At 38.3% G+C, this 27,721-nt stretch overlaps 1 protein-coding gene and 1 non-coding gene across 5 annotated transcripts; both read left to right on the forward strand.

The window, feature by feature from the left end:
* Positions 1–14,143: 14,143 nt before the first annotated feature.
* TIPIN (TIMELESS interacting protein) lies at positions 14,144–26,791 on the forward strand. 4 transcript variants are annotated; one of them, XM_016208641.2, is made up of 8 exons: positions 14,144–14,280; positions 17,747–17,887; positions 18,008–18,086; positions 18,295–18,370; positions 21,066–21,188; positions 21,429–21,492; positions 23,830–24,036; positions 26,217–26,791. In XM_016208641.2, the coding sequence occupies exons 2-8, from the start codon at positions 17,755–17,757 to the stop codon at positions 26,405–26,407; spliced, it is 873 nt and encodes a 290-aa protein (XP_016064127.2). In that variant the 5' UTR covers positions 14,144–14,280; positions 17,747–17,754; the 3' UTR covers positions 26,408–26,791. The 4 variants fall into 4 exon arrangements, with proteins under 4 accessions (XP_016064127.2, XP_016064130.2, XP_016064126.2 ...); XM_016208644.2 differs by lacking the exon at positions 14,144–14,280 and adding an exon at positions 14,540–14,562; XM_016208640.2 differs by lacking the exon at positions 14,144–14,280 and adding an exon at positions 16,549–16,908.
* On the forward strand, positions 21,897–22,032 carry LOC148094103 (small Cajal body-specific RNA 14). The gene has a single exon (XR_015716526.1).
* Positions 26,792–27,721: the final 930 nt, after the last annotated feature.

Genomic DNA, 27,721 nt, shown 5'->3' on the forward strand with positions numbered 1-27,721 from the left:
GGATAGAACATATTATATTTAGTGGTCTTTAGCTTAATTTATAACTTTTACATACATAATCATTTGGATTTGGGCTTCCATATGTTCTCTTGCCTTGAACCCTGCAACCATCAGGGTTGGGCCTGCCTTTAAATTCTATCTCCCAAATATATAATCCTAACTGGCTCTCTGCTTTCCTGCTGGCCTCCTGATAGTCCATTCTCCATACAGCAGTTAGAGGATTTTAAAAAACAAACATTAGTGGACTGCTTAAGGTCCCCCAGTGGATCCATCTTTAAAACCCTTATCAGAATTTTCCAGCTCTGCCTCCTCCATACCTCACCTCATCTTACTCTCCCCACTAGTCACCAAACTCTGACCACAGTGACCTTCTTTCCTCCTTCTGACCACTCCTGCTAGTTCTCACCTCAGAGCCTTTGGGCTTCCTGTTTACTGAGTTTGGAGCAGACTTTCCTTAACCCTTTGCTTATCTGCCCACTTCTTGCCATTAGGACTTTGCCCGAATGTCACTTCCTCGCCCTTTCTACATTGTTCTTCTAGTCACTCTCTATCACATTACCATTTTCTTTTATTATCTTCTTTATTTATTTTCTTTTTTTTTTTTTTCTGGTTCCCTGTTAGAAGAGAGGGATCTCATCTACCTTGTTCCCCATTTCATCACTGGCTCCAAGAACCACACCTGGCATATAGACAATAAATATTTGTCAAATGAATATATCTCTTTATTCTCCTTCCGACCAGATCCCGTAAACAATATCTTGAGGCACATTATTTAAGTAACATGATCCAGTGTGATCTCTGTTTTATAGAAGATGCTGGTTGCCAGACCATGTTGGGTTACACTATAAATCAGTAGCCAAGATTGGACAGGATCCAGGTCTTGTGTCTCACCAGCCCCAGGCTCTTTCCACAGCAACCTACCTGAGAACTTACTAAAGCCAAAGAATCCATCTTCCCCATGCATTTTCCTGTACTCTTTGTGAAAATATAGAATTGTACCATTTCAGCCCTAGCTGGTTTGGATCAGTGGTTAGAGCATCAGCCCACAGCCTGAAGGGTCTCGGGTTTGATTCTGGACAAGGGCATGTAGCTGGTCAGCTGCGTGTAGAAGGCAACCAATTGATGTATCTCTATCACATCAATGTTTCTCTCTCTCTCTCTCTCTCTCTCTCTCTCTCTCTCTCTTCATTCCACTCTCTCTGAAAAGCAATGGAAAAAATATCTTTGGGTAAGGATTAAAAAAATAATAAAAATAAATAAATACATACATACATACATACATAAAATAAAAAATAGAATTGTACCATTTTAGAGAAGGAAAAATCCTTAGCAAGTTTCTGAAAAAACTCTAGCTGTGATGTACTATAATGCCCTCTTATAAAAAAGTATTCCAAGGCATTTACTCAAAACTCTTTGTCACAGCTTTTCACCCTTATTGGTGATTTTAATATATATATATATATTATACATATATATATAGTTTCTTTTTGCATTAAATTATTTTGTTTTCTTTCAAGCCCTTTAACCAGTTTGCAATGTAAAGGTAAAAAGAAGCATTCTCACCTTGAAGGGTTAAGACTGCTAGAGAGAACATCTATAAAATGAAATAATCAGCTAATTCACATGTCCCTTTTAATTCCTCTGCCTTACAATTATAGTACTTCTGTTGTTTTTGTTTGCTTTTTAATGCAAAAAAGTTAAGACAGAAAGTGATTACTTATTCAATTCCTATAAAGTAACAGGTCCCAAATTCAGTGCTATATGTCCTCAATAACTGGGAACTCAATAAATGTAATCAAATTAAATACTATTGAGGGAATTTTCTTCTATATTTTAAAAACATTTCTTAGACTTTGAATCTTTTTTACAGCTTTCTTGAGGCATAATAACATAAGTTGGGTGACATATATTGAAACTGTTAAATTTGAACAGTTTTGACATATATGGAGAAACCATTACCACAATCAAGATAATGAACACACTTATCATCCCCCAACAGTTTCCCTGGACCCCTTTAGAATCCTTCTCTCATCTACCCATTGTCCCCACTATAGTTTGCGTTTTCTAGAATTGTATATAATTGGAATTGTATGGTGTGTACTCTTTATTTTTATTTTTAAATATATCTTTATTGACTTTAGAGAGAGGAAGAGAGAGGGAGAGAGAGAGAGAAACATCAATGATGGGAGAGAGTCATTGATTGGCTGCCTCCTGCACGCCCCTCACCAGGGATCAAGCCCACAACCTGGGCATGTGCCCTGACCAGGAATCAAACCTTGATCTCCTGGATCATAAGTCAATGCTCAACCGCTAAGCCATGCCAGCCAGGCTGTTGTATACTCTTCAATGTGCTCTTTTTAAGTCAGGCTTCAAGAAAGCCTAAAAAAGATTAGAAGTCTAGATCTAGCTGGTTTGGCTCAGTGGTTAGAGTGTTGGCCCACAGACTGTAAGGGTCCCAGCTTCTCAGGCTGCATGTGCAAGTGGGAGGCAACCAATCAATGTGTCTCTCTCACATTGATATTTCTCTCTCTCTCTCTCCCCCACTTCCATTCTCTATGAAGAGCATTGGAAAAAATATCCCGGGGGGTTAAAGATGGCAGCAGACTAAGTGGAAGCTACACTGGCACTCTCCCAGGACCAAACTGAAACTACAACTGAAATATAGAAAAACCATCCTGAATAGTCAACTGCAACTGAAGATGAGCTGGAGAACACCCTCATAACCAAGGAGGAAAAGTGGAGACCGCATAGAGACTGGTAGGAAGTGCAGAGGCCCGGAAGGGCTGGCTGGGCGCCCACAGGCAGCCACTGAAAGTGCAAAGGGATATCTGAGCTGTGGGGGGTTCCCACTGAGAACTCTGGAGCCTAAACCCTGGGCTTCCCAGCCCAGAGCACCAGAACTGAGAAAGATGCCCATATAACACCTGGCTGTGAAAAGCAGCAGGGTTCTGTCTGCCAGGAAAAGACAGCCAGAAATGCAGGCACCTTCTTAAAGGGCCAACGTACAAAGTTTTTTTTTTCTGTCATTTGTTGTTGTTTTTTTATAATTTTTATTTTTGTTTAAAGTATTACAAATGTCCCTTTTTCTCCCCAATGACCCCTTCCCCCCCGTTCCTTCCCCCTCCCCAGTCACTCTCCCCACCATTGTCCGTGTCCTTGGGTTGTATGTGTATGCACATCAGTTCTTTGGTTACTCTCTCCCCCTCCACCCCCCAGCCCCCCTCCATCCCTCTGACCTTTGGTCAACGTACAAAGTTTTGCATGCAGCCACTCACCTTGAGCTCCAGCAGAGGGAAGGCAGAGTGGACTAGAGCTGTGTGAGGAGAATCTAAGGTTGTGGGCTCTGGAGATAGAGCTCAGAGGGCACCCCTCTGGATTCCTGTGCCAAGTCATTCCCCCATACTGCAGAGACAGACATTTACCTTCCAAGCAGCATTTGCCTGATGGGGAAGCAATTGCCCCACCCTGCTGGAAAACCTCTCGCTCTACCCTACCCCATGGAGTTTCTACAGTCTGAGGCTCATTAAGAGACTGATAACATCAGCTGTCTCACCCTGTGGAGTTTCTACAGCCTGAGGTTCATTAAGAGAATCAGATTAATCAGCCTGAGGGCAAAGGCAGACCTCAGAGTTCTTTGAGTCTTTGCCTGATCTGTATCTGGACCCAGGCCTTGCAAAAGCAGACTTTGGTGTGCATCTTGGTCCTGTTCAAATGCACCCAGCCCCAACAGAGGGTACCTCAAGCTGTGGGTTGTTGATAGCTCCAAACAGGGTACTCAAGGCCAGTCACAAACAGCATCTGACATTGGTCTGCACCAGAGTCCTCCTGAAAAGACTGAGAGTTCTAGCAGGCCTACCTAACACATAGAAACAAACCCAAATAGGCAGCCAAAATGGGGAGACAAAAAAACAAGCCCCAAATGAAAGAACAAGAGAAGTCTTCAGATAAAGAGCTAAATGAAATGGAGATAAATAATCTATCAGATATAGAGTTCAGAATACTGATTGTAAGGATGCTCAACAGACTGAAAAAAGATATGGAAACTACGAAGGAAATTAAGAATAACATAGCGGAAATAAAGAATACATTGGAAGGAATAAATAGCAGATTAGAGGAAGCTGAGGATCAGATCAGTGAATTAGAAGACAGAGTAGAAAAAAATCACTCAATCAGATCCAGAAAGAAAAAACAATTTAAAAACAGGAGGACAGTCTCAGGGAGCTGTGGGACAACATGATATGTAACAATATTCACATCATAGGAGTGCCAGAAGAGGTCAAAAGTAAGCAAGGGCCTGGCCGGGCGTGGCTCAGCGGTTGAGTGTCGACCTAGGATCCAGGCGATCGGGGTTCGATTCCCGGTCAGGGCACATGCCCGGGTTGCGGGCTCAATCAATGGCTCTCTCATCATTGATGTTTCTATCTCTCTCTCTCCCTCTCCTTTCCTCTCTCTGAAATCAATAAAGATATATTTTTAAAAAAAAAAGTAAGCAAGGGTTAGAGAACCTATTTGAAGAAATAATGTCAGAAAACTTCCCTAACCTGGTAAAGGAAAAAGTCACACAAGTTCAGGGGGTACAGAGAGTCTAAAGCGAGAAGAATCCACAGAAGCCCATGCCCAGACACATCATAGTTAAAATGCCAAAAATTCAAAGCAAGAGTATTAAAGGCAGCAAGAGAAAAGCAAATCTGTTACCTACAAAGAACCTCCCATAAGGTTGTCAGCCTTCTTCTCATCAGAAACTCTATAGGCCAGAAGTGAATGGCATGAAGTATTCAAGATAATGCAAAACAAGGATCTGAAACCAAGACTACTCTATCCAGCAAGGCTATCATTCAGAATAGATGGTGAAATAAAGAGCTCCTCAGACAAAAAAAAGGCTGAAGGAGTTTATCACCATCAAACCAGCATTGCAGGAAATGTTAAAGGGACTGCTGTAATTAGAAGTAGAAATGGAAGCATTACAAGAAATGTTAAAGGGACTGCTGTAATAATAAGAAGAAATAGAGAAAGAACATAGGCATAAAGAATTAAAATGGCAATAAATAAGAACCTATCAATAATAACCTTAAGGACTTTAAGGGGGGGATCAACAGCAATATAGTCATAGTGGTGGACTTTGGCACCCCACTGACTTCATTGGATAGATCTTCCAGACAAAAAGTCAACTCAGAAACAGTGACTAAATAGCACACTAGATAAGATGGATTTAATTATTGTTTACAGAACATTTCACCCCAAAGCTGCAGAATATACATTCCTCTCAAGTGCACATGGGTCATTCTCAAAGACAGCCCACATGTTAGGACACAAAACAAGTCTCTACAAGTTCAAGAAGATTGAAATCATATCGAGCATCTCAGATCACAAAGGCATAAAATAAGAAATCAACTACAGTAAAAACATTCAAAAATCTTCAAACACATGGAGGCTAAATAACATGTTATTAAACAATGAATGGGCTACCAATAAGATCAAGAAAGAAATCAAAAACTTCCTGGTGGACCACGTGGGCTCCAAGGTGTGCTGGGGCGCCCTTGGAAGTTCTGGGCCTCGCCGGTCCCATGCGAGGCGGTGGGTGCAGGGCTCTGGACTTGCTCCAGGCCCTGCCCTGTGTGAGTCTGGCCAACTTAAAGCCAAATCCAGGCTCCAGGAGACTGGAAAGACGACCAAGAGGTCAGTGAAGAGGTAGAAAATGTGGTAGAGGCCATGAAGGAGAACGGCAAGTGTTCATATATTCAAAGAAACCCGGCCCTGACTGGGCTTCAAGGGAGGCCAGACCCCGTTTTACCTCCGAATCCCCAAATATGGGTTTAATGAAGGACATAGCTTCAGACATCAGTATCAACCTTTGAGTCTCAACAGACTGCAATATCTTATTGATTTGGGTCTAGTTGATCCTACTCAACCTATTGACTTAACGCAGCTTGTCAGTGGAAGAGGTGTGACCATTCAGCCAAATAAAAGGGACTATGGTGTCCAGCTGGTAGAGGAGGTAAATCTGGATTAGATTTTTTTTGGAGTTACATAGAAAGCTGTTCCTGATTCCCATTTAATCAACACTGTGCCGACTTTTATTTCTACCCTTTTGAGTTGTCATAACCAGTATGTAGTAGTGATTGTGTTATACTCAATTGTGGTTTTAGAAAGTTAGCATTCTGTCATTGAGGGACCTCTGTTCCCTGATCCTGAAATGCTCTTCTGTGTATCCATCCATTCAGCTTGCTCTGTCACTTCTTTTGGTTCTCTGTTCAAATGTCATCATACCAGGAAGACTTTTTATGTCATTATTTTATGAGGGAGCACTCACACATCTCCCTTCCCCCCCAAGCCCCCCTCCCCCCACAGTTATCCTTTGTCTGCCTTCCCCTGCCCGAAGTATTTTTCTTTGAATATATGAACACCTGACATTTATTACCAAAAAAAAAAAAAAAACTTCCTGGAAAAAATGAAAATGACCACACAACAACCCAAAATCTATGGGACACAGCGAAAGCGGTCCTAGGAGAGAAGGTCATAGCACTGCAGGCCTACCTCAAAAAGCAAGAAAAATCTTTAGTGAACTATCTAACCCTACAACTTAAAGAATTAGAAAGCTCCCCTGTGAAGCCCATCCAGACCAGGGCTTTTGTTTGCTGGTTATTTATTTATTTATTATTACTGCTTTGATTTCATCAGTTGCTACTAGCCTATTCAGGTTTTCTGATTCTTTCTGATTCAGTTTTACATGATCTCACTCATATGTGGAATCTAATAAACAAAATAGATTGAGGAACAAAATAGATCCAGAGACACAGAAGCATGGAACAGACTGATGAATCTCAGTGGGAAGGTGGGGGTGGGGGGATGGAGAGAGATTAATCAAAAAATTGATATGCCTATATGCATAATCTGTGAACACAGACAATAGTGTGGTGAAGGCCTGGGGGGCTGAGGGCAGATGCAGGGTGGAGGGGATCAATTTGGAAATAAAGAGGGAATATGTGTAATACTTTGAACAATAAAGATAAATTTAAAAAAACATATCCTTGGGTGAGGATTAAAAAAAAAAGATTCAAAATCTAAGAAATGTCTTTATTTTTTTAATGGTCATCCAATGATATTTTTTTCATTGCTTTTCAAAGACAGTGGAAGGGAGAGAAAGAGAGAGAAACATCGATGTGAGAGAGAAACATCAGATGGTTGCCTCCCACACACACCCCACCGGGGCCCAGCATTGAGCCTGCAACTGAGCTACGGGCCCTTTGGACAGAATCAAACCCAGGACCCTTCAGTCTGCTGGTCGATGCTCTAACCATTAAGTCAAACCAGCTAGGGCCTAAGAAATGTTTTTAAAATATAGAATAAAGTTGTCTCAATTGTATTTAAATTAATTTTGTTACATTTATTGAGTTCCCAGTTATTGAGGGTATATAGCACTGAATTTGGGTCCTGTTACTTTATAGGAATTGAATGAGTAATCACTTTCTGTGTATTTCCATAGTCTATTGATTGCTGAGTAGTATGTCATTTTGTGGTTATACCACAATTTGTTTATCTGTTCATCTTTTGATGGATATTTTTGTCATTTCCAGGTTTTTTTGGCTATTTCAAATAAAGCTACATCTGTGTACAAATCTTTATATGGCTATGTCTTCATTTCTCTTGGGTAGATACCTACAAGTAAAGTGGCTTAGTCATATGGTAGGTGATTGTTTAACTTTTAAAGAAACTTCCAAACTATTTAAGCTATTTTTCATTTCCATCAGCAGTTTAGGACAGTTCCAGTTGTCATCTTTGCCAATATCTGGTCTGATCAGTCTTTTAAATTTTAGCCATTCTAGTGGAGGTATAGTGGTATCTCATTGTGGTTTTAATTTGCATTTCCTTCCTTACTAATGATATCAAGCATCTTTTTATGTGCTTATTTGACATCCATATATCTTCTTTGGTGAAGTGAATGTTTAAATCTTTTGCCCATTTTGAATTGGGTTGTCTGTCTTGTTATTGAGTTGTAAGAGTTCAAGTCCTTTATCAAATATATGATTTGCAACTAAATTCTCCCTACTTGTAACTTGTCTTTTAATTTTCTTTGAAGAACAATTTTTAATTTTGGTGAAGTCCAATTTATTGATCTTGTCTTTTGTAGTTCATGTTTTTTATGTTATAGTTTACAAACTTTTGCCATTTGAATGCCATTAGAGAAATTTTCTTCCATATTTTGAATAACATCTCTTAAACTTTAAATCTTTAAAACATGCTCTTTGGTCATGAAAAGCTTAAAGAACCACTCCCCAGCTCCCTCACCTGGTGAGAATGCTCTTAGGAAACATTTGAACATAAACATTTTTAAATTATGAGAGCCAAAAAGTTCCTAATATGTTTTTCTTTTTTAAAGTATTTTTCAGAATTGCAAAATTCCTTTCTATTGGGAACACAGAAGAAATAATTAGAAAATGTGAGACATGAAAATCAAATAGTGCCTGTTTCAATCTGTTAGATGGTTGAGTGCTTGCTTCTAACTCCACCTTACCTTGGAAATACAGTCATGCGCTGCTTACTGACAAGAATACTTTCTGAGAAATATGTCATTAGGTGATTACCTCCTTGTGTGAACATCATAAAATGTACTTACACAAACCTAGATGATATTAGCCTACTATACACATAGGCTATATAGCATAGCCTATTGCTCCTAGGCTACCAACCTGGACAGCATGTTACTGTATTGAGTACTGTAGGCAACTATAATACAATGGTAAGTACAGTACTTTTAGATGGCTGGTGGTACAGTTAGGTTCAGTTATACCAGCATCACCAAAGCACATGAGTGATGTCTTGTGCTAAGACTATCAAATTCCCAAAAAAGGTGTCCAAGGCCCCGGGGGTTGGGGGTGGGTGTGGAAAATGTGTGTCTTTGGACCAGCAGTTCCTGGCTCCTCTCCATTTGCACCTGAGCACTTTGGGGGAGAGACAGGAGGAGGGGAGGAGGGAGGAAAGAAAGGAGAGAGGGTGACTCCCATGAGAAAATCAGGTAGAATTCACAAAGCCAACTTATAATCATCCTCATAGCCACACTCCAGGTCCTATTGGGGCTACAACTTTAGGACATCACTAGGTAATAGGAATATTTCAGCTTCATTATAGTCTTATGGAATCACCATCCATATATTGTTGAGTGAAACGTCATTGTGAAGTGCAAGACTGTACTTTCTTATCACCCTTTGTTTCCATTAAATTCTATTTGGGTGGAGGTAAAGTACATTTTACTACCTTAATGGATAACACTAAAGTCCTCCAAGGGAGAGAAATGTTCTTGTGAGGAAGAATACTGCATTGTAATAAGTGCTCAATGTTGGTGAGCACCCACATACGCTGCCTCCTCCTCCTATCCTGAGGGTGTCAATTGCTCCAAGCTTACAAAGACAGAAAAGTGGTCTCTGTAACAGAGGAGATGGGAAAAAGAGAGAAGAGTGGGGAAGGTAGCTTGAAGATGAAGGCTTTGCCAGATATGATGTAACCCTCTCTCCAGGAACCTCACAAAGTGCCTACATCTACTAAATAAGTGACTTTTATTTTTGAAACTGAAGAAAGGGCCTAAATTAAAGTGGTCCTAGACATAAATAACATGACAAATTCAGAAGCTCAGAGGCCCAGATGAACCTGGAGACCTAGGTCTCACTGAGTATTTACAAAATCTTGGGAGGGCCTTTAACTTCCACAGTCAGTGAAAGTGTTCAGTCAGTTGTATTTATCTTGGGCCTTTGTGTGATTCTGAAATGGTGCAACCTCCAGTATCACAAGTTTAACTGTCTATCTTTTGACTACAATGGGCTTACTTGCTCAAGTGCTCTCCTGGAAACAAGCCTTGGACCTATCCAAGCTCAGATTCATTCACTCCTCCACCTTCACTCAGTCTCCTCCTGTCATCCTGTTCAGATTGCAAGGTTCATCACTTCCTGCAAATACTTCAAATAATGTTTCTTTTTCTTTCCATTGTACTTACTTGGGCAAACTTCAACCCTGCAATGACCCCGTCATCTTCTCTGATCCCTTCCTTTCACAAACCAAATAATACACCTACAGTCAAACTTCTCATCCTTCATATTAGAGTGGAGAGAAGTGCTGCATCCTCCCATCAAAGGCTATCCCTTCCACCTGCGATCTGGATCCCATTTCCCCCGTCTTTTCAAGGCCTTTGCTCCTTTGCTTTATATATAACAATCGATACAAGACAGGGTAAAAGTAGGTTTACAGTTGTGAGTACATGAAATAGTTTATTCTTATTTTATTTATTAATTATTGTATTATTTTCCATACGAACAACTGTAAACCTTCTTTTGCCTCACCCTGTACATAAATAACACTCACGTATAAAATACATGTAAGAATGCTTAATAGCAGCACTGCTCTCAGTTGCAAAAAAACTCAAACCATTCCAAATGTTTATCAACAAGAGAATGGTTACATAAACTGTGGTATATTCAATAATAAAATAGTATACAGCAGTGACAAATTTCTATACTACAGCCATATGAAACAATATGAAAAAATCACAGAATAAAATATGGAATGAGAAAAGGAAGTCCAAGCAGATTGCATACAGTTTGATAGCATTTTTATAAAGCTCAAAAACAAGTAATGTTAAACAACATGTTGCTTATATTGTTTAGTCCTATACATATATACTAAAACTACTTTTAAAAGGAATGACAAATACAAAACTCAGGGTAGCAGCGATTTCAGTAGGATGGCAGATGCAGAGGAATGGGAGAACTGATAAGCACATAGCTAGATGTAAAATACTGGCTAGTTCTCAGGTTGGATGGTATGTTCTCAGGTGTGTATATTTTGTTGTGCTTTATAACATACATAAGTATTACATATATTGTGGACATCAAATATGTAAAGGTATTTAAAACCTTTTAGAGGTTCTGGGGAAAAAAGAATCTATGCTGAGATCTCCCTTAGTTCGAAGTAGCTATCTTAACATTATTTTTCATTTTTCCCAGCAACACAATCTGAGTCAATTAGGTCAGCCTCCTTATCGAAGCTCAATCATTTTTTATGCTTCTGTTACTTCTCTTATCTTAGGGCACCTTCTCCTATATCTATCCAAATCTTACCTAATTCCCAGGTTCTGCTCAAGTTCCAGATCTTTCCAGAAGTCTTCCCTGACTACTCCAGCTCTTGTTCATCTTTCTTTCCTCTAACACTTATCAACTTTTGGGTTCCAAGCAAATCAGCATTTAATTGTATATTGTCTTATCATTTATAACTAGTCAGTGTATGTTAGTGTTGTTCATTGCAAATAACAGAATCTAGTCTCATTACTAGCTTAAACAGAAATTTATTAAAGGATGCAGATGGCTCCTATAATTTCTAAGTAAGCAGAAAATGAGGACTGATACCGAAATTGTGCTGTTGTGATGCTCTAGTGGAGATCCTACTGGTAACCCCACTGGGGAAAAGTGGACTTCCACTCTCACCACTGACATTGGACACTGGTACCTCTAGCCCCACTGCCCTTGGAAGCTGTTTTTGTTGGTGGTGGTGGTGGTGGTGGGTTTTTGTATTTTTTTTTTCAGAATGGATTGCAAATGGTGCCTCCATCTTCACTTTGCCCTCTTCTGACCTGAAATCTCATTCAGTTGTGGAACCGGGGTACCCAGTATACACCCAACTATATGGAACCTAAGAAGCTGAGTTTTTCTCTTCTGTCTTTGGGATGAATTCATAAGATGGTGGGAATCCTCAAACATAGAAAGGGCGTTCAAAGATTATTTTATACCTAAAACACATAACACTTAATAAGTGCCTATTGATTTATTATCCTTCACTATCCCCCATTAAAACAGTACCTTTGGGGTCATCTAATCTATACCTCTTGTATTACAAAGGAGAAAACAGAGCAATAAAGTGATTTGATCATGGTCAGACTTTTAGTTCTTAGTAAAGCCGATATTGTAGTTTGAAGATATATTCTAGGGAAAGATTCTGAAAGGCATGATACAATGTACAGTGACATTACAGTTTTCTTGTGCTAAGAATTGCTTGTGTGCATTATTGTGAAAGTACTAGCTATTCACATTCTTAATATTTACTTTTGGAAACACTCTAAAATTGTAGGTTTGCAAAATTAATATTAGCTTAATTTTTTTCTATGTTGTTATATGCGGCAGTCTGTTAGTTGTCCCTCAACATCTTTTCACCCCTCTTCCACAGTAATAGAAACCCTGAATTTTTATTGGACCATGACCATCAAGAATAAAGATTATATTCCTAGCTTCTTTTGCAGCTATGTGTGGTCATAGGATTATACTCTGGATGTAACCAGAATTGTTGTATGCGACTTTTGGGAAATGTTCTTAAAATGTGGGGCCTTCCCTTTTTCCTCCTTCCTGCTGACTGGAATGCAGCTGGAGCTCCAGGAGCTATGGACAATGGGAGATCTTGAGAATGTAATACTCACATGGTAAAGCAAGACAGGAGACTGGATTCCTAACACCATGGAGCACCATAACAACTGTGGACTTTCGAAAGACAAAGTTTCTATCTTGTTTGTTATTTTAGTTTACTTTTTCTGGTATTTGTAGCTGAACCAGATCCTAACTCATAATCCCCCGCCTAGCCACCTTGATTGCTAATGCTGATGCAGACCTAACTGGGTGATGTGACTCCAGCTGCCAGTACAAGGCAGGGAGGGGCAAGTAGATACCATAATCTTGAGGTGGAGTCCTCAAGTACACAGCAGACTCCTACCACCAGCCAGTCCAGCGCTTACCTAAGTGATAACCCCAAATAGCACCAGCCAATCAACAAGATTCATAGATTTGCTTTTGAAATGTGGGCTAGAGAAAGTTCATTGTCTTTTTGCTTTGAAAGATTTGTGCCATTTCTCTTCTTTCAAACCTCATCTCTGGACTCAGTTCCCCGCTTGCCAGAATAACTTTTACACTACATACTTAATCTTTGGTCTTTAATGGTTTATTTTTTATTAACACCATTTTTTAAAATATTGTTTAAAAAGTTTTAATGCTATGGACTATGGGAAAGCTATCTTTTATATCTCTGATGAAATTGCTAAGGAAAATATAATTCTAGTATTCCTCACATATGAAAAAAAGAAACAATTATTAGTCTTTGACAATAATATGTCAATGCCTTACAACTGTGGTAGTTATATTCACATGGGCTCACAAACAATTATTTGCCAAGGTATTTACATTTTCTAAAAAGGTCAAACATTCTAAAAATTATATAGATAATAATAGGTAACATTTATTAAATACTATTATTTAATCCTCATAACCCTACAAAGTAGGTAGTATTATTAATAATGAGGAAACTGAAGCATAGTCAAAATTCATCAAGTACTAAATGATAGAAATGAGATTCAAACTCTCAGAGCTTTTGCTCTGGGCTTTTTTTGTTTTGTAGGGTGAGAAGGGTGGTATATAACTTTTTAATTTCTCAAAGTGTGTTTATATCTACTTTATTAGACATTCAGTAGAGAATATAGACTATCCGGATAATTAGAAGAAGTCTCTTGCCTCTTGAGGATGACATAGTTCCTGTTCAAGTTAATGTTAATTTAGTTAATTGCTTAATATTAATATAATTATCTTGCATATATAGAAATAAACCATAAAACTAAGGAAAATGTGGTATATATACATATTTGCACACATAATTTTAGATAAAGCTTATAATTTATTTTATATTTTCACATCCTTGATTTATTGTTTTATAATTTTAATGAAATATTCCAAGCTACAGAAAAACAGAATATTGTTACAAACATTTATGTTCCTGGCTTGTCAAATCTTGATGCTATATTTGCTGCAGATAACTTTTTTTGGTCTTTTGAATAGTTAATACAATTATATGTTCAAAAAAAAGTAGAGTTAAGTCCTCATCCCACCCTGTCCCGTATGCCCAGGTCCCATCCCCACAAGTGTTACATGTCTATTTCCCTCCAGTTTTGTGTGCTAGTGTGCATGTGTATATGGAAACAAATATGATTACATTTGGACTCACTTAAAAATTAAGAGTCACAAACCTTTGACATTCTTCTTTGTGTCTACACTCCTAACACTAACTCTTTACTCCTTTTTTAATCTCAGCTCATCATTCAATAAGCAATTAATAAAAATCCATGTTCAAGATATTCTGTTAATTCTGAAGAATGAGTAGTTTCTCATAAAATTGTTTGCCTGTGTCCTTCCTACTCCATCCACGATCCAGTTTTCTAAAAAACAGACCTGTTCCTACAGTCTAAACGCCGAGAGCATAGCAAAGGTGAGCTTTATGCAAATGATGAGGCCGAACCCCTCCGAGGGATGCGGGAGGAAGGAAGCTGTGGGGAGGGGAGCGGTGGGATGGGCGGGGCCCGAGGAAGGCGGGGTCGGACGCGTGTGGGCGTGACCTGAGGGAGGAGGGTCCGGCAGCTACTTCCGGGCCGTGCGCGGATTTGGCGCCAAGTGCGGAGGCCTCTTTTCGCGGTAGCTTTAGAGTCTCGCGAGAAGCGCGGCTCTCTAACGGCGCCAAGCCGGGCGCTGTGGCCTCTGCTGTCTGCGTGAGGTGAGAGTGGGCATCGGGAGAGTGAAGTCCCTGAGGAGAGAAGTGGCCGAGGGTCTCGGGCGGAAGAGCCGGGGTGCTGGGGAGTAGTAGCAAAGGCCGGAGTGAGGAGGGTGGAGTACAGGACTGAGGTGGCCTTGGGCTGAGCCAAACAGGCGAGGCCTGACCGGCCTGGACCTGTGGGGAGAGGAGACCGGTGGGGACAAAGGCGGGCATGTTGACTTTTTGTTTCTGTTTCGGGTCTGCCCCTCACTAAACCTAGCCTTTTAGCGGGAGGGAACGTGTGTCAGAGACATCTTTACGTGGCCAGCTTCTGTAATAGCTTCTGAACATAAAAGGCGTGCGGTGACTGTTGAGTGAAGTTGAAGTGAGGGAATAGACGGGAGCGGGAATGAGGGTGTTGGGGAATGGATGGGATGGGCAATGCAGTGTTTCCAGGGATGGTTAGCAAAGAGCGATGTCGAGTCGGTCTGGTACAACCTCCCTTGCTAACGGGGCTTCTGTGTTGATAACTTGGAAAAAGTTGGACCTTGGACATCTAAAGGGCCCTGGAAACGAACTGTAGTTTGGACATTACATTTCTTTGTTACGTTAATTCCTCTGGGAGTTTGAGGACTAGAGGAAGAAGTTAAGAGAATTTCATCTATGTCTAAACAGAGACAGTAAAGAGACAATGCAACCATTATCAAGAAGTGAAAGATATAAGATATAAAATTAAATTTAAAAAGGAAGAGGAATAGAGATGACTTGTTCACTCTCAGTTTACAGCCCCACCCCTGCTCGGCCAGTTCCTTACATTTCATCTCACCACACTTAATATAGTTTGTGTCCTGTCATCAAACTCAGAGCTCCCTGATGGCCTCAAAGATGTGAACCCCATTTCTTCCTACAGAGCTTAACTAGAAGGGGGCTAAATATATTTTTTGTAGATAGGAAGCTACTTGAGAGATTATGCCTTTCTTTCAATTTTGAAAATCTATGGTTCTTGAACCTTATTTGAAGAAACTGGGTCATCATCAAGAGTTGATATTTACTTTGTTTTTATGTATTATGGTCATGGGAATTGGAGAGTCTAGAGATCATCTAGCTCCAGTAATTTTACAGTTTGGGGGGAACCTTTGGAATTCTTTTCTTCATTCCTTCATTCAACAAATACATGTTGAGCATCTGCTGTGTACCAGCGTTGGGAATGCAATGGTGAAGCACAGAGAGACCTACTTGGTCTTTGCCCTTTTAGAGCTGCAGCCTAGTATGGGAGACGAACATTAATTAAATAATCACTGTGAAGGCTTATTATAGGAGGATTTAGTTTAGGGAAATTGGGCTGGACTTTTCTGTGGAAGTGATAGTGGAGATCTGAAAGAGGTTAGGAGTCAAGGAAGAGCCTTCAAGATAGGAAATGTCCTTTGCAAAAGTCTAGTGGCTCTTTCAAAGAACTGAAAGAAAAGAGCATGAAGAGTGTTGTGAAGTGAACCTGAAGTAGGAGGGTGCCAAACCATGCTGAGCCTTAGAGTTTTATCATTATGCTAAGAGCAGAAGGAAGCCATTGAAATATTTAAGGCAAGTGGTAAAGTGATCAGCTTTACACTCCATAGGTTCAACTTAGCTGTAATATGGAGAATGTTTCAGAAAAGGCAAAAGCGGATAGGAGTAACAGAGTAATCCAAGTAGAAATGTTAGGAAGTGGTTGTGGAGATAGGGAGAAGAACCGATTCAAGGGATATTTACGAGGTAAAATGGACAGGATATGTAGAGGGAAGGAAGTGTCAAGGATGACTTGTAGGTTTCTGACTTACTTAGCTGGATAGATGTCATTCAGTGAATTGGGAAAATTAGAAGTTTGGTTTTGTTTGGTTTTAGGTGCCTTTGAGAAATTTACATAGGGGGGGTGGGGGGGTGGTGTGTGTGTGTGTGTGTGTGTGTGTGTCTTTATTTCAGAGAGGGGAAGGGAGAGGGAGAGATATAGAAACATCAGTGATGAGAGAGTCACTCTCTCACACCTGTACACCCTACTGGGGATTGAGCCCGCAACCGGGGCATGTGCCCTGAGTGGGAATTGAACGTTGATCTCCTGGGTTATAGGTTGATGCTTAACCACTGACCCATGCCAGCCAGACAACTTTGAGAAATTTAAGAGCTGTAAAATGAAAAGTGGGGATCTGGAGCTCAGATGTGATGTCTAGGATGGAGATAAATTAGTGAGTCATCTGTAAATGCTTATTAAAGCCATGTGCATAAATGAGTGAAGAGAGCCTAGGATGGAGTCTTGGATACTTACTGACCAGGTTAGAGAAATATGAATCTTCAAAGAAGATACAAGAGGAATGTCCAGAAAGGGAGGCAAACCAGGTGAGTACTATGTTTCAAAAGTCAGTGGAAATGCTTTTCCAGAAAAAGGAACTGATCAAAAGTGTCAGCTGTTGCTGAGAGTTCAAGTTAGATGGTACTGAAAAGTATTCTTTCAAGTTATCAACCTGAGGATTATTTCTGTTTCTTCAAGGGAAACCTTTAAAGTGGCAGGTGAGGTACCCATCTTCCGCATATTTCACACCCATTTGGACCATAGTTTGAAACCCTCTGAAAAGCCTAAATCATTTTATGATAAAGAAAGCTCAACAGTTGAGGTAAAAATGACTTGTTCAAAATTAATACTGTTATTTAGTGGTAGGGTATACATTAGAACTGGGTTCTCTTTTTTTATTTTTATTTTTTATTTTATTTTTGTTTAAAATATTACAGATGTCCCTTTTTCTCCCCAATGACCCGTTCCACCCCATCCCATCCCTCTCCCCAGTCCCTCTCCCCACCATTGTCCATGTCCTTGGGTTGTGCATATATGCACATAAATTCTTTACTCTCTCCCCCTCTACCCACCTGCCTTCCTCCATCCCTCTGACATTCGTCAGTCTCATCTGTGCTTCTATGTCATTGAATCTATTCTGTTCATCAGTTTATTAAGTTCTTTAGATTCCACGTATAAGCAAGATCATGTGATGTTTGTCTTGGGTTCTCATTTTTAGCCCAGTTCTTTTTTCCATAACAATTATCATCCCCACTTCTTTTCATCATGTGTGAGTTTGAAATATGGTTTAACTGACAAACACTTGAATTTTGCTGTAGGTGGATCTTAACTGTGTAATAGAAAGTCTACTTGGATGAATAAACATGTTTACTTTTTTTCCCCCAGAGGAAAAGATGCTGGAACCACAGGAGAATGGGTTGATTGACCTACCAGATTATGAGCATGTAGAAGATGAAACTTTTCCTCCTTTCCCACCTCCAGCTTCTCCAGAGAGAGGAGATGCTGAAGAAGCTGAACCTGATGACGGTCTGTATAGAGTTCCAAAAAAATGTGTTCAGTTATCCGTCTGTCAGCTAATAAAAGATACATTTTATAAGTGAGGTTTAAGTTATTCAAGTAATATTAAATTTTGTTATATTTCACCAGAGTCAGGAAGAGGAGCACCTGTTCTTGTACCTCCAAAGAGAACAGTTAAAAGGAATATACCCAAGCTGGATGCTCAGAGGTATATTTACTATTTCCTTAAACATTTGCACTTTTTTTTTTAACTTTTTTTTTTTTCTTCTTATGTTACAGCCTTTTGATTGGGATGATTTGGACATAAGATATTTATAAAGATTTTTTTCAGTTCAGATAATGTCTTTTCTTATGGTCTTGTTTTGGCCTTGAAAGCTCTAGAAAACTTGGAATTAAAAACATATTTCTTTTCACAGATTAATTTCAGAAAGAGGGCTTCCAGCATTAAGACATGTGTTTGATAAGACAAAATTCAAAGGTAAAGGTCATGAGGTAAGAAGTATCTGGTTTTTATTTTAGACCTTTGTTTTTTAAGATACAGTTGTCCTCATGCATGGGGGATTGGTTCCAGGACCATGGCGGATGCCAAAATCCACAGATGCTCAAGTTCATTATATAAAATGGCATAGTATTTGCACATAACCTACTTTAAGTTATCTTTAGATTACTTGTAATGCCTAATACAATGTGAATGTTAAGTAAATAGTTGTTATATTACATTGTTTAGGAAATAATGACAAGAAAAGAAGTCTGTACATGTTCACTACAGACGCAGCAACCATCATAGGTCTAACTACATAGCACATGTTAGCAACAGAATAACATTTTTTTTGCCTGAATATTTTTATCCCACAATTGGTTGTATCCATGTATGCAGAAGTCACTCATATGTAGGGATGAATATATCTATAAAACTGGGCCTGTTAGGAATTCTTGGAGTGTTTCACAGATACAGTCACTCATCATCATATCTTTTGAGAAACTATGATTTGGAAAAGGCATTGTTAGAAGAATCAGAAAACATGTCTTCTAGTCTTGGTTTTGCACAGTATGGCTTTAGTAAATCATATCTGAGTCAGTAAGCGTGAGTTTGTACTTTATAATTTTGAGGAATAAAGTTTACTTTATCTACTTCAGAGAGTGGTCTTAAGCTTTATGAGTGCAAGGACTTTACCTGTATTGATCACTTACATGTCCCCAAGATATGGCACCATGCCTGGTTCATAATAGGCATCAGTTAAGTTTTGTTGAAAAATGGAGATATTTAAGAATTGTGAATCACTGGACAAATGTACATTTAAAATTTTTCTTATCTTTGAATCATGTAGATACATTTTTTTGCAGATGATATCTTTATAGAGCTTTGCAGTTTATGAAGTATTTTCAAATATATTCTTTTAATTCCCAATTTGTGGGATAGGTGTTGTTCCCATTATTTAATTAAGGAGACTGAGTTTTAGAGTTTTAAGTGTCCAATGACAACAGTTAGGGCAGAGCCTAGATTTCCCATTTTATAGCCCAGCTTGAATAATGTTACAAAAGTGAGCACCATCTTGGTGCGGTATTCAGGATAAGTGGAAAGAGAAGAGATGAAGCAGACAGCAATTCAGAAGCCAGTGCACTACCAGTGGAACAAGGTGAAAATAGTTTGGATAGATAGGGTAGTAGTAGAGATCAACATACAGTACTAGTAGTTGATTGGATTTAGGAAGGTGGCAAAAGGAGTCAAAAATAATCCCAACATTTCAAATCTGGGAGGGTGAAAACTTGTACATTTGCTCAGCTTCGGTGGACTGGAAGAGACTATAAGCCTGTGTCGTGTTTTGCCACAAAACTAACATAAATCAGGATATATTAAAGCCATACCAGCTCACTTAATTCATTGCCCTTGAAATTTTCAGGTAGTAATGATGAATTGGTGCTTTGAATTTATGAAGTCTTCATCATTTTCATAGTAAGATAAATTTATATGAAGGGTTGATACTTTGGGTTTCACTGGGTGAGGGTGGGCTGTGAAAGAGTTTAGTCTTCTGTACTTTGCCCTTGAAAATTCTTACTATTTTATTACAATGTTGAATCCTCACTACTTTTTCCTTTATATATGACTTGGGACTTCCCATTGTATTTAGATATTTCTCTTCTTGTGTCCCTTGAGTCTAACATGGCATTGTGAGGTGGCTGGCCAGCTATGCCCAACAATTGGAAAATGATCTTAGGTGATTGAATTTTTAAAAGAATGTCTATCTTTATTATCAGAATGAGAATGATAAGACATTACACTCTCAGTATTACATATTTTGTTGTTGGTAGAGATGATTGTCTTAACCATTGGCTTAAACAAGATTAAATAACAACAATAATTGCCAACATTTGAGTGCTCACTTTGTATCAGGTGCTTTACTTATATTACTTAATCTTCATAATAACCCGATGTATGTATATTATCATTCTCATTTTATACATGAAGAAATAGGCACAGAGAAGCATTTTGTTCAGAGTCACAGCTGTTAAGTAGTAGAATTGAGATTTGAATTTATGTAGTCTGAGCCAGAGCCTGTGCTTTTAACTACTCTATTTTAAAATTCTGTTAAGAATAAAATATTTTATGGTAAAACCTGGAATTTGGAACTTTTCTCATTAATTAGTCCAATTTATTTAAACTTTGTATTTCATTTAATTTTTAAAAAATTTATTGTTAAATTTAAATTTCAAATACAGGTATTCTGGTCTGAGAGTGTTTAAACTGTTCTTGCTGATCTTCAGTACTTTGCCCTTGGGATTTCTGAATGTATTTTCACAATGCTGAATTCTCAGTGCTTTCTTCTCTATATATGATTTAGGGTACTGCCACTTTGTTTAGTTACTCCTAAAAGATATCTTGACATATTTTATTAAAGCTTTTTTTTAGTGTTACTTTACTATCCAGAAAAAAATGCGACTATCTTTTAACTTTTATTATGCTTCCATCTTTTATTTTTCCCTCTGATTAAAAAAAATTGTATCCAGTGCTCTTTTAGACTGCATCCTCTAAGCCCTTAATAGATACTTTTCTTTTTAGAGTTTCTTTACCTTATAAATGTAAAATGACACCAGTGACTTTGCCATTGCTATTCAATTTTAAAATCTGCTGACAAGATCAGTTCTGAGAATGGGTTTCCTATTTAGCATTTTTATTTTTATGTGCCAGGCTGAAGACTTGAAGACGCTAATCAGACACATGGAGCACTGGGCGCATAGGCTATTCCCTAAACTGCAATTTGAAGATTTTATTGACAGAGTTGAATACTTGGGAAATAAAAAGGAAGTTCAGGTATGTGTTTAGATTATTATGAATATCATTCACAATGTTGACTAGTACAAGGATAGATTTAGTTAAAGCTAAGTTAGTTAAAGCTGGGGTCTTCATTTTGAAATCTGTCTTGCTAGAGAAGGAAAATGAACAGTAGTTATTTAAATGACACCTTTTTTGAAACTCAGAATGGAATAAATTACCATTTCCCCCCAAATGTCATTAGTAAAAATACGTATAAAAATATCTCTTTATTTTCAGACCTGTTTAAAACGAATTCGACTTGATCTCCCTATTTTACATGAAGATTTTATTAGCAATAATGGTAAGAATATAGGTTTATCTACTTTTATAACAATTTTTCCTTTAGAAATGGATTTAGTTGGTGTGGACAGTACTACAGGACTGGGCTCTTAGTCTATTTTGAGTATATAATTAAAGTATAGTAAATAAGAATGAGTTAAATTGCTTTGGTACATTTAGAATGTTTTGTATGACATTTGTTTCTTTAAAGACATGGCTGCAGTGCTATTAAGAGATATAAAAATCTATTTAGCCATAGAACATGAGCTTTTAAGAACTCTGATGGTAACCCACAGATCCTTTGTAGTGCTTGTTAGTAAAAATGTAGTGTCATTAACATGTACACCATTAAGAAAGTGGCTCTGGGAAATTAGAATAATTTGATGAAGAAATAGTTTACATTTCACTTAAGAGTGCAGATCCTACGTGACTGTGCCTGGTATTGGTTGCATTTGTTGGCTGTACAGTGCAACCATAGGCAGTCACACACATCAAAACATATGGTTCCTGCCGACAGGGTCTGTATAGTTATCAGATTTTCTGTGCGATGGCTCCATACATGTTTGTTTTTGTTTTTGTTTTTAAATATATTTTTATTGATTTCAGAGAAAGGAAGGGGGGGGGAGAGAGAGAGAGAGAAATATCAGTGATTGGCTGCCTCCTGCACACCCCCTACTGGGGATGGAACCCACAACCCGGGCATGTACCCTGATAGGGAATCAACTTCTATCTCCTAGATCATAGGTCAGTGTTCAACCGCTGAGCCACACTGGCTGGGCTGTTTTCGTTTAGTGCTTGTTAGTAAAAATATAGTGTTCATATACATGTACACCATTAAGGAAGTGGTAGAAATGGTAGATATGGTAGAAAATACATGCTCCATATAGAATTCCCCCAAGTTATTTATAAATCACTTTTAAAAGTATAAAAGATTGTGATTTAAATAATCCATGATTTAATTTTTTGGTAATATATGGTATTTACCAATGGCATAGGATTTTGTATATGGAAAGGAATCAGTTATTATAGTACTAGATCCCACAGCATATACCACTGGGTTAGTTTATTCAGCAGCACTTTTTGGGCTGTGTACTGTATGCTAAAGGTCAGGGATAAAGATACATAAGATGAGACCACTTGTCTCACAGGCTAACAGGCTGGTGAACAAGTGAGACATATAACGTTTTCAGTGATTTGATATATGCTGTAACTACAGATATGAACAGGGCACAGGGTAGGATGCAAGGGCGAGTGGTTACTTTCACCTAGGGGAGGGGAAAGCTTCACAGAGGAGGCATCATAAGAACTTTGAAATATAAGCAGTAACAGTCAGACAGGTGATTTTGGATACAGGGAGCCATGTATGCAGAGGAGTAAATGAATACAGACCACAGAATCACAGGCATGCTAAAATATAGGGTACACAGAGAAGGTCTGTATCAGAGAGCCTTGTTTGTTGCATCTTTTTTTTGTTTTGTATCCTAAGGGAATAGTCTCCAAACCTTTTGGATCAGACACCACAAAAATAAAAATGTTTTGAGCATTTTATTTACTTATTTTTCTAATACATTTACTACTATGCTGATCATAATGTACATTTTTGTTGTCACCAAAACATAACCATACAGTTTTAAAGTCAGAACAATATGAATAAGTATTCTACCGAATTAAAAAAAAAATCTTGGGCTAGTACTTCTTGATCAGTGATTTGATGGTGTAGTTGTAGATTGTTTTTCCCCTCAAATCTTGGTTTTTACCTTACTGCGATACATAAATCCAAATGGAAGTAGATCATCATTAACTGTACTTAATAAATCTTGATATTCATTTTTTAATCCCATTCACCAATGCAAAGATTTTTGTTGGAAATTTACTAGAAAATTTTCATTTACCCTTTTGTAATCAATTGGTTTTCTTAAAAATTAAGCAGGGGTTATATTTTTGTATTTTTAACTAATGTGTAGTCATGTCAGTCCTCCACTCAAAGCCCTTTAGTGGCTTCTTATTTTATTCAGTGTAAAAGCCAAAACCCTTCTAATGTCCAGCATGGCCCTACAGAATCTGTACACTAATTAAAAAATATGCATGACTAGTTGCCGCTCAGCCAGAGCCAAGCCTTCTGGACATGCATATTTTTAAATTAGTGTTTGACATAAAATGCCCCTTTTAAGTGATTTATAAATATTACTTTCACTTGTTTGAATCAAGCATGTGTTTGTAACATCCTCATGCCTCACAAATTGTTTCTTCTGGTCTGCACCTCGTCACTTTAAACTGGTTTTAAATTAATAGCTACATGAGCTCTTTTTCTACTTAGTTTAATACTAAAGATGTACTCACTTTTTCTTTTCTACTGCAGATGAAGTAGGGGAAAATGATGGCCATGATGTAACTGCTGCTGAATTAGATCCCTTTTTGACAAACTCATCTGAAAATGTGACGTTTGCTTCTGAGTCAAGTAGGAGCCTAACTGAAGAGCAACAACAAAGAATTCAGAGAAATAAACAGCTGGCCTTGGAAAGAAGGCAGGCAAAGCTACTGAGTAATAGTCAGTCCCTAGAAAATGGTAAATTTTATGTTGGTTTTTATGTGCTGCCATTAATATAGCAAGGGCATGTTAGAAATTTTAACTTCTCTACTACCTCCCAAAATAAAATACCTCTAGGAATAGAAAAATGACATAGTATATATTAAGTTTATGTACACTTGAGAGAAAGAGACAGTGTGTGTGTGTGTGTTAGTGTTAGCGTGTTAGCTATTTGCAATCCACAAAGAATAAGTGAGTGCAAGATGGTTTTCTGAATAGTTGAGTACCTCTTTAAAAGTTATTTTAATCATTTAAAATTGATTCTGAGTCTGTCAAAAACATATTCTTCTTTGACTCCTTAAAGCATGTAACACATAATTTTATCTTTAGAATTATAATTAGGAACATTAATTATTATGGTACTTTCCTTAAACATATAAAATGCCTTTTATACCCATTGAGTATTTTAGAGCCATTTGCTATGATGTGAATAGGTGGTCCTAAAATGTTTTTTTAATTGCATTGTGTCACTTGTTGTGAGCTATCAGTTTGATTACATTACATTCCCTTCTCTCGAGTAAAGCTACCTTAAATTGTGCTGTTTTTATTTTTTTTCAATATTTTTGTTGATTATTTTAGAGAGAGGAAGGGAGAGAGAAGGAGAAACATCGATGTGAAAGTAGAACATTGATGCCTCCTGCATGCTTCCTACCTGGGATTGAGCCTGTAACCTGGGCATGTGCCTGACTGGGAATCGAAGCAGCAACATTTTGTTGTACGGGATGATGCCCCACCCAGCCACAATGGCCATGGCAAAATGTGCTGTTTTTAAAATAGACTGTCAGTTTGAAAATTAGACAGCCAAGTTTGTTAAAACTGTATTTAAAAATAATCGCAGCCTCTAGCCAGCTTGGCTCAGTGGTTGGAGTGTTGGCCCTTGGACTGCAGGGTCCTGGGTTGGATTCCCGCCAAGGGCACATGCCTGGGTTGCAGGCTCAATCCCTGGTCCTGGTCGGGGCTTGTGAGGGAGGCAACCAATCAATGTGTCTCTCACATTGATGTTTCTCTCTCTCTCTCTCCTACTGTCTCTGAAAAGCGATGGAAAAAATATCCTCAGGTGAAAATTAAAAATAATAATGGCAGCCCTGGCTGGGTAGCTCAATTGGTTAGAGCATTGACCCAATATGCCAAGGTTGTGGGTTTCATCCCTAGACAGGACACATACAAGAATTAACCAGTGAATGCATAAAGAAGTGGAACAACAAGTCGATGTTTCTCTCTTAATCACTCAATCAATCAAATCAATAAAAAATAAATAAAATTGCAAATTGGTTTGAGTGAAGCAAGATGGCATGTCATTCTCAATTTCCAATCCAGTTTTTCCTTTTGAAATGGGAAAATAAGAATTATAGTAAGTAGTGAAAAATTATCATGTTATAAAACAAGTTTTACCCAAGATAATAAAATTCTCAAGTGAAAATTATTGAAAATCAAATGAATTTAATTTTTAAATTTACAAATGGCTCTTTTATTTCCATGTGAAAAATTACATGAAGATAAAATTATTGTTGATAGCAGTGTCTTCCTTACTGTTATTATCAAGGCAATAAGCATCTTAAGGCTCATCTTTTATTTATAATACACGACTTTAAAATTTGCCCAAGTAGAAATAAGTATCTAAAATTTCCTTTACTATAGATCACTTTGACATACAGCTGTTAAGAGCATTTAATCTTTAAGACTTCTGTTCAGTAGTTGTGATTATGAATGAGAACAGTTTCATTTGGCAGTGATTTGAGAGTTTGAGTTCAGTGTCTTTCAAGACCTCTTGCATTTAAAAAAAAATTTTTTTTTTTAATTTTATTTATTGATTTTAGAGAAAGGGAGAGAGAAAGAGAGAAAAAAATATCAATTTGTTGTTCCACTTATTTGGTTTTTCCTTGTATGTGCCCTGATGGGATCGAACCGTGACCTTGGCATATTGGGACTAAGCTCTAACCAACTGAAATACCTGGCGAGGGCCAAGACCTCTTGTGTTTTTTAATGAACTTTATATATGTATAAAAATGGCTTTTTTGGGGGGGAAGAAAGTAATCGTAATTAACATGAACTAAAATGATCATAGATATCATTTCTTTTGACCTAAGCTTGTAAAGAGTTGTGTTAGGCAAGATTGGAGTAGGTGCTTAAGTAATGTGTAATGATGCTTTCCCTTTCAGACTTGTTAATGAACACATCCGGGGCACAGACAGTTGAAGATGTTAATACAGGTGAGGATCTAAACAAGGAGGAATCAGATGGACTTAACAAAGACATTCTAGATAATCCACATAATGGTGCTGCTGCCAATACTGTAAATGAAGAGGAGGAGTTAAAAATAGAGAAAACCCAACTGGACCAATCCTTTTAAAATGCTTCATCTAGAAATGTTACTGAAGTTGGATAGGCCTCAACTAAGAGGAAATTAACTTGGTATCCTCCAAGTTTGAGATTCCTATGTATTTTGCCTACTTTGAGTGAAATCCTTATGTAGTAAAACCTTTACAGATTCCTGCTTAAAATCTGGTATTATTTATAATTATACTTGTTTCTTATTAACTTTAGTTAATTCTTATTTATTCTTTTTAGTGTTTTTGTATAGATATGACTTCATAATGATTGGTAGTTAATAAGCAGCTTCTGCCAGTGTGCCATTGAGTGTCTTGTTTTCACTAAATTAGGTGGTGTTTTAAGATGTAAATATATAATGAGTATTAATGTCCATTTAAAAAAGAAATAAAAATCTTACAAACTATAGAGGCTTTATAAGTTTCTTACTGCTATTTCAGCAATTTACACTTTTGGTAAAATGTGTTTAAGGTTTTTATATGTGTTTACATGTATTTTGAAGAGTAACTTTAATATTTTTAAATGTATCGATTTCAGAGAGAGGAAGGGAGAGAGAGATAGAAACATCAATGATGAGAGTTGTCATTGATTGGTGGCCTCCTGCACACCCAACTGGGGATCGAATAGCGATCTCCTGGATCCTAGGTCGATGCTCAACTGCTGAGCCACCCCTGGCCGGGCAGTAACTTTAATATTTAAAGGGTCACATGAAAGGTTGATATATTGCCTGGGCTGCATAGGTGCTAGGAAGGTTCAAATGCTCCTTGGAGCATTTGACCAGTTGGAGAGAAACTTGCAAAGTATTATGAGGATAGAGCACGTACGGCAGATTCACAGGAGACCTTGTTAGTGGGGATCCCAGGGATTGGGAAGTTTATCAGCTTGGGGAGGCGTACGGCATTGACAGGAAGTACTGCATTGACAACTAAGTTTAAAGATGGTCTCTAGTTCTTGGCAGGAGATTCCAGTGGGGGAGGAGGAAAGGCAAAGCTAGTTTTTACAAGTTAGGAGGACATGGGAAAGTTGTTTTTTATGAGAAAGACTGGCAGGGGGATGGTGCTGAAGTGGCTTCTACCCATGAAGCTGAGCATTTTGCTCAGGCGAGATGGAGAGGGACAAGGATGGTTTGGTTGAAAGGCCAGGAAGTTGAGTACAGGAACATATGAGATGGGGGGGGGGGGGGGGCTGTAGATTGCTGGGGGCTGGCATAGTAAGGGGCCAAGAGGCATAAGCTTTTGAGGATTGTGGCTCATTGCTGCCAACAGGGGATCAGCTAGATGAAGCCTAGTCCCTTCAGATGCAACCAATGCCTAGAGAAACTGCTTTCTCAGGATGG

The sequence above is a fragment of the Miniopterus natalensis genome, chromosome 1 (assembly GCF_054644295.1).
Source record: "Miniopterus natalensis isolate mMinNat1 chromosome 1, mMinNat1.hap1, whole genome shotgun sequence".
NCBI lineage: Eukaryota > Metazoa > Chordata > Mammalia > Chiroptera > Miniopteridae > Miniopterus > Miniopterus natalensis.

What these genes read in the sequence shown, in the direction of transcription:
- TIPIN (XM_016208640.2), top strand. Translation starts at nt 16,884, where the DNA reads ATGTCCAGAAAGGGAGGCAAACCAG. An exon ending in GAAATAAAAAGGAAGTTCAG is followed by an intron (nt 21,189 to 21,428) that starts GTATGTGTTTAG and finishes CTTTATTTTCAG; the next exon opens with ACCTGTTTAAAACGAATTCG. An exon ending in TAGTCAGTCCCTAGAAAATG is followed by an intron (nt 24,037 to 26,216) that starts GTAAATTTTATG and finishes TTTCCCTTTCAG; the next exon opens with ACTTGTTAATGAACACATCC.